General features: G+C 33.6%; 1 protein-coding gene across 1 annotated transcript; it reads left to right on the plus strand.

Annotated features, from left to right (window-relative positions):
* The first annotated feature begins 1,076 nt into the window (after nucleotides 1-1,076).
* Nucleotides 1,077-4,206, plus strand: LOC129298917 (3-methyl-2-oxobutanoate hydroxymethyltransferase 1, mitochondrial-like). The gene is made up of 5 exons (XM_054937362.1): nucleotides 1,077-1,531; nucleotides 2,046-2,252; nucleotides 2,328-2,474; nucleotides 3,390-3,443; nucleotides 3,659-4,206. Exons 1-5 carry the CDS (start codon nucleotides 1,118-1,120, stop codon nucleotides 3,926-3,928), a joined length of 1,092 nt encoding a protein of 363 aa, XP_054793337.1. The 5' UTR covers nucleotides 1,077-1,117; the 3' UTR covers nucleotides 3,929-4,206.
* The last annotated feature ends 3,036 nt before the right edge of the window (nucleotides 4,207-7,242 follow it).

Below are 7,242 nucleotides of genomic sequence, written 5' to 3' on the forward strand. Positions count from 1 at the left end.
CATGTCATGGTTGGATGGGAAGGGATTGCCCATGATACTCGTTTGTTTGACTATGCACTCACAAGGCCAGACATGAAATTTTCATATCCACCTCAATGTATATTTCATATTTATCTAATTTAAAATAATTTTTTAATATTTTTTGGGACCTTACAATTTTTATTTTTTTATTGATAGGTTAATATTATTTGTTAGATGCCGGCTATCCAACGTCACGTGTATATTTAGGTCCTTGTAGATTTCATAGGTACTACCTCCTAAATTTCAGGCGTTCATCTGGATTTGCAAACAATAATGAGATTTTTAATTATTATCATTCAAACTTAAGGACCACGATTGAAAAGACTTTCGGGGTTTGGAAAAACAGATTTGCAATCTTATGACACATGCCTAGCTATCCATTTATGACACAAGTTCATATCGTTGGGACAACAATGACTATACATAATTTTGTTAGAAGAAGATCTGCAATTGATTCTGACTTTAGGCATTTTGAGGATGAAAATATGGTTAATACTAACGATGATAATAATGAACATGTATTTTCATCAACAATTTCAAGTGTAATTTCTGATAGAGAGATGAATAGAGTTTGAAATTCTATTAGAGATCAGATTATATATTATAGATCGAACCATTAATCATATAACTATTTAATATTAATGAATATTTAACTATTTATTACATAATTTTTTTCAAAATTAAATTTTATATTTTTTCTTATTATTTAACATTTTAAATTTTATGTTATTTTAAATTGTTTCACATTTTTAAACATTGTTAATATATTATATTTATATGATAAAAATTATAAATTATCATAAATTAATATTTTTTAATCATTTATATTAAAAAATATATTTTAAAAAAATAAATTTTTATTAATTTAAATAATTTTTACTTTATCAAACTGACATTTAAAAAAATATATTTAAATATAAATTTTATTATAATAATTAATTTTTATTAAATAAATTTTTATTAAATTGATTTTTGATGAATTGAAACCAAACACACATTGAATATTATATTATATTAATAAAAGTATTAAATTCTTCTGCCGAAGCAGCCGGGCACCGTCGCACCACTTCGTTCGTCTCTCCCTGTTTCCTCCAAAATGGCCGCCTTCACCTCTCTTCTTAGAAGAGCTTCTTCTTCTTCTTGCTCATCTCTTCTTCGGAACCGGGGCTTCAGCAATCTCCCCGATGACACGGTGTATGCGGGACCCACTTCCCAGGCCTCGATCAAGACAGTGACGCTGGCCTATCTTAGGCAGAAGCATAGAATGGGCGAACCCATTACCATGGTCACTGCTTATGATTACCCGTCGGCGGTGCACTTAGACATGGCCGGTATCGATGTCTGTCTCGTCGGAGATTCGGCTTCCATGGTAGTTCATGGACACGACACCACTCTGCCCATCACCCTCGACGAAATGCTTGCTCATTGTCGTGCCGTCGCTCGTGGTGCTAAGCGGCCGCTTCTGGTAGGGGACTTGCCTTTCGGAGCTTACGAATCGAGTACTGGTCAGGTGCGTTTGTTTTGGTTTAGTTTCGCTAACAGTGGTGGAGTTTGTCTTAGGAGCTTGAAATCCCATTTGTTTTGTTGATGAGGAAGCTTTGTTTCTTCCTTCAGAAGTTCACGCTTTTTCTCGAACAAAATATATGCAAATGTGCTTTACATAGCCATTTTTGTCGAGACAAAATCCGGGTAGCAGGGAAGGAGGTTTGGTATATTTCTTTGGAAGTTGAGAAGTCAATTTGCCTTTTCGCAGAAACAAAAATTTTTTAACATGCTTTTTATAGCCAGCTGTGGGAACGGAGTTAATTTAGGTGAAATTGACATTGACATCGAAGATAGAAGATTTTATTTTATTTCTTGTACAATTACAACTCAGACCAATATAGATTCCTTTTATGGGTGGTTAAAAGAAACAGAGAGATTAGGAATAAAGGATATAAGCGTCTCACTTCAGTTTCACTATCTGAGCTTAATTAATGTACACAATGTTTTCATATGCTCCTGCTCATTTTGATTATAAACAGGCAGTTGATACAGCAGTTCGCATATTAAAGGAAGGAGGAATGGATGCAGTAAAATTGGAAGGAGGGTCGCCTTCAAGAATTACAGCAGCAAAAGCTATTGTTGAAGCTGGAATTGCTGTCATAGGACATGTGGGACTAACTCCACAGGCCATTAGTGTTTTAGGGGGTTTTAAGCCCCAGGGAAAGAATGTGTCTGGTGCTGTCAAGGTCTATTTCTCCCACATCCATCTATTTGAGACTCTGCACAATTTCTCTAAGGTCCTGAAAGAAACTTCTGTGTAGGTTGTAGAGACTGCTTTGGCTTTTCAGGAAGCTGGATGCTTCTCTGTTGTTCTAGAGTGTGTGCCTGCACCTGTGGCTGCTGCGGCAACCGCAGCCCTTCAAATACCCACAATAGGAATTGGGGCTGGTCCATTTTGCAGTGGACAGGTTAGCTGGCTTAATGGTCCTTGTACCTAATGTTCTATGCTTGATGTTTGCCTTTTCTAACAGTTGAATGGCCTAGATTCATACCACTGTTTCTCTTCGGTTGAAAATCACTTGACCATTACTTTATTTTAAGGTACTTATTCTTCATCAAGTGGCTTTCCCAGGCTCTCTCTGCGATAACAATTTGATGCTCCCACATAAAATGTTTGCTTTTTGTTTTTTTTTTTGGGTAAAATAAAATGTTCACTTCTGATCTGTATATATTCAGATAGAAATGTTAAGGTTGGTCTTAAGAGCTAGCGCCTAGCAGTAGCTATTATTAAATATCTAATTATTTAATTATTTCATCAATGAATGTGAAACAATGAAGGAAAGCTGTATAAATTAACAACTTTATGCATGCTATAGTGCTATTTTAGCCACTGAAATTACCGTCTGTTCAATCCTTTGCACCTTGTGATTTCAGCAGTTGCATTTCCTGTATCCATGATATTTATACTTATAGGAGACTTGATCTAGCTATCCCTTTCTCATGTCTCACTTGGCGGAGATCTTTACACGTTTCCAACTTCGGAATAATAAACCTAGACATATTGAAGGTTCAATTTCGATCACATCAGTGCAGTATGAATTCTTATACTTCTTACTAAATTATGCCTGAGCTTTTTATCATGATCTCCCTCTTCTATAGAAGACAAATTCCTAGGTAGAACGATATAGAAAGATTAGTAAGGCAAACCAAACATCCGTACGTAAGTTTAGCATGTTAGGCACACTTTTTAGCTAGACTGACTTCTAACGTACTTGCTTGGCCAATCTGTTCCCGATGGACCAGAACTATACATGAATCTTCGTTTCCAGAACTTGATTATTTAGTTAGACAGACTTTCTAATTTCATTCTAATGTCCAAGCAGGTGCTAGTTTATCATGACTTGCTTGGTATGCTGCAACATCCCCATCATGCAAAGGTATTTTTGGCAACTTTTAGCCCAAGATTTCTTCTTTCCTTTTTCACATTACTTGGTAGAGATCTGTATGTGCACAACTACTGTTTTTTTCAGGAAAATTTATATTAAAATGCGAAGTGGCATAAAAACCCATTTATAGATCCAACTAGTGTTTAAACACAATGAACAAAATTGAAGAAGAAAATATATCATGAACTCTGAATCTTCTGCTTCAGGTCACTCCAAAATTTTGTAAGCAGTACGCTCGTGTTGGAGAGGTTATCAATAAAGCCCTCCTGGAGTACAAGGAAGAAGTGACAAGCGGCTCATTTCCTAGTCCTTCCCACAGCCCATACAAGATCAATGACACAGATGTTAATGATCTTCTAAATGAATTGCAAAGGTTAGGTTTGGACAAGGCAGCATCGGCAGCATGTGAAGCAGCTCAGAAGGTAAAAGAATCATCCAAATCAGTGACAGAAAATCCATCAAAGGGAATGGTTTAGAAAGAGTTGAACAGGTTATTCTTCCTTTTCCCTCTAATCTCCTCTCCTTTAAAACACTACAGCCAATAACACTGTTCAAAGAAAGTTAGGCAGTAGATAGTTGATACCATCTCTTAAGGCAGGTAGACCCTGTTATGGTTATTAAAAAATAGTGACATTATCAATGTAGTACTCTAGTCATTTTTCGTATCATTATAGTACCTGAAAATATGATTCTTGTTTCGACTTTATATGATATTTGATAGTTAAAAAGATTGCATGGCATAATCAATTTAGTAGCTCTGGAATGCATGCATATTTTTAGGCATAGAAGTGTTGCACATAAAGTTGTTTATATTATCAAATTGATAATCAATCGTGTCAGGTTTTTAGGACCAAGTCGGGTTTAAAGAACAGCTTGAGACATGAAAGCTTGCACAATTTCTGGCACTGCTTGGAAGGTGATAATAAATTATTTGAATTGGTTAATCAGTTAATCCTTTAAGCCATGAACCAATATTTCCATAAGCTAAATGATCGGTCCTATTATAAAATCGCTTGTAATTCCCAATAAAATATTTGTCTAGGCAAGGGATAATCTGACTCAAACAAATTGAGTGGAGGCTGAAGGAAGAGAAGAACAAAAATGGATAAAAAAAAAAAAGGTGCCAAAAATGTATAAATCCCGAGTGTTGATTGAGGTTTCTTGCCTTCCTTTTCTGGTACTATAAATCCCTCCTTCAAACATACTATATATTGGAAGCAGAAAGGTACGGGTTGACTTTCGTTTTTTTTTTTAGCGTCTTTTTTTTGGCTACACCCCCCCGGGGGGGGGGGGGGGGCAACTGTCATGTATTGTCCCTTTACGAGTGTACTCAGGTGTGAAATGTGATCAAAGTTCGTGTTATTGACTTTAGCGATGGTTTTAAACGCTACGTTTTTTCCAGGTCCCAAAAAAAAAACCAAAAGCGCTACGTGTGAAAATGTGCTATTACTGTGTACATAAAAATGCTGCGGTGTATTTAGAGAGAGAGAGAGAGAGAGAGCTTTTACAGAGCATGCATATACCGGCGTTTCTCAATGTGCTAAATATGAGTTATTGCAGTGTATTTAAAAAAGGTTGCAAAATATTGCTTTGATTGTAGAGCATTAGATTGTCATTTTTATTGATTATTTTTAGTTTAATCTGATTCCTAAATTTTTTTTTGTACGAAATGGTTGTAACATGCTAGCTTAGATGATCAAATAAAAACAAATAAATCTGAGCTTCGTGCCAAAAGCGAAAGTCTTGAATATAATTATTAATGACATTCATCATCCTCAAAGATATTAAGTTATACAAAGTGCATAACTATGTATGAATATGTAATTGGTGGAAGATAACTTTCGGGGAATTTACCCAATCCACTAGCAATGAGATCACATAAGTTATTGATTATTGATTATCTGGCGCCAAGCAAACCAGACAAAATGAATTGGAGTGCCTAACTTGTTATCTTCGCGCTGACGTGGCCCCCGCTACTCAGGACATGCCGATGGGCTTACGTGAACTGCTTTGTCACTTCGGCCTGTTTCGTATTTCTGAAGAAACCCAATTTTATTTTTATTATGTCACGAATTGAAAATATTTATGCATATATATAATCAATTGTGCTGCTGGCTACTGCTACTCCTCCATCCACTATTATCAAGTATATTTTTAAGATATATACTTTTATCTACTTAAATTAAGACAAGTAAATTTTAATGTATTAATATTAATAACAAGAATTTGTTATAAAATAAATAATACATAAAAAAATTAACATGTCTTGATTTGATTGGAGACAAGTATTTTTAATATATAAGATTAGGTATATAAGTTTTTTTCTTTTTAATTTGTAAGGCATTTTTACAGAATGTTAAAAGCAATTAACATGATCATCTTAAAATGTCTCTGACAAATGAAAAAATTTCTTGACCCCTCAATAATTTGGTCTATTCTCCATTCAAGAGTCAACTGTATTTAATGAAAGATGCACTGAAAGAGATTCAAAACTTTGGGAAAGTTAACTACTTACATTAGTCTATTTCATCCGATATTTGGTCCTATTTATAGGATAAAGTTTTAAAATTCTATCTAGTCCTGAGTCAATAAAGATGAAGTGGTTGATGTTCTTTTGACATTGCCCTATTTGATTGCAACAAGTTGTCGTCAAGCTTTTAGTTCCTAAACACATACTTATTGTGACCATTGATTTCAATGAAGAGCAAAATTTAAAAGTCAAGTAGTTTTTACAAGTTTAAAGATATTATACATCATTTCTTAAAAACTATCCCATTTGATCCTATTATATAGCACTTTTTAAAATGATTTTTTGGTTCTCAATAAAGGCACCTTGTAGGATATTTACATTTCTCCAATCTTACCTATTCAAGTTTATTAACTATGAAAGAGAATATAATACAAATATGAAAAAATTTCATTTAAGTGGAGATAAAATTTAAAATTCATTCTATTTTCAGACAAATTTAATGACCTAGCCACATTTTTTTATTCTGATAAAGTAATTAGATGTGCCTTATAATGGAAACCATAGGGAAAATAAAATCACTCCTCTAATCCTAATTATAAAAAAATTTTAAAACTCATTAACTCTATTTAAAATTTAAAAAGTTTTCATTTTGCCCCTATTAAACATGAACAAATTAATAGCATATTTTCTCTTTCCAACATTCAATGGAGGGTAAAGTAGAGAATCATAATGAAAATTTAATAATATGATTTATAAATAAAACTAAAAATATTCTTGTCTCTTTGTCCTATAAATAGGATCAAAAGAAATAACTAACATCATGGTGTGATTGGCAATAAGAAGAGGATTTGAGTTCGTTAAAAATATTTTTATAATATAAATGAAGTGTGGATATTATTTACAGACAAAAACGAAGTATCATAGCTGAAATGGAAAACTTGTTCCGATATTGCATATGCATGAAAGATGGGAATGGAATCAGCTATTAATGCAAATAAGAGTTGGTTTCAAAATTGAAAGGTTGATTCTTGGGAAAGGGATTCACGCACCGATCCACCAGTAAAATGGATATGCTTGGGAATTAGATCCCTCCTCATTTTTTTCTCTTAATTTCACGTCTCACCAGTTGCCTATGGGTGCCTACACGCGCGCGCGCGTAGTACTCATGGAATAAGTATCTATCGATTATGCAACTCTACGGGCGACTTTTTTTTTATTTAAATACATATAATAGTAATTTAATTCATAATAAATAATAATTAAATTATACTTCATCTCAAATTTTAAGATACTTTTAAATAAAATTTTATATGTCAATAA

Source organism: Prosopis cineraria, unplaced genomic scaffold (assembly GCF_029017545.1).
Source record: "Prosopis cineraria cultivar Desert tree isolate PC_DT_omini unplaced genomic scaffold, ASM2901754v1 PC959, whole genome shotgun sequence".
Lineage (NCBI taxonomy): Eukaryota > Viridiplantae > Streptophyta > Magnoliopsida > Fabales > Fabaceae > Prosopis > Prosopis cineraria.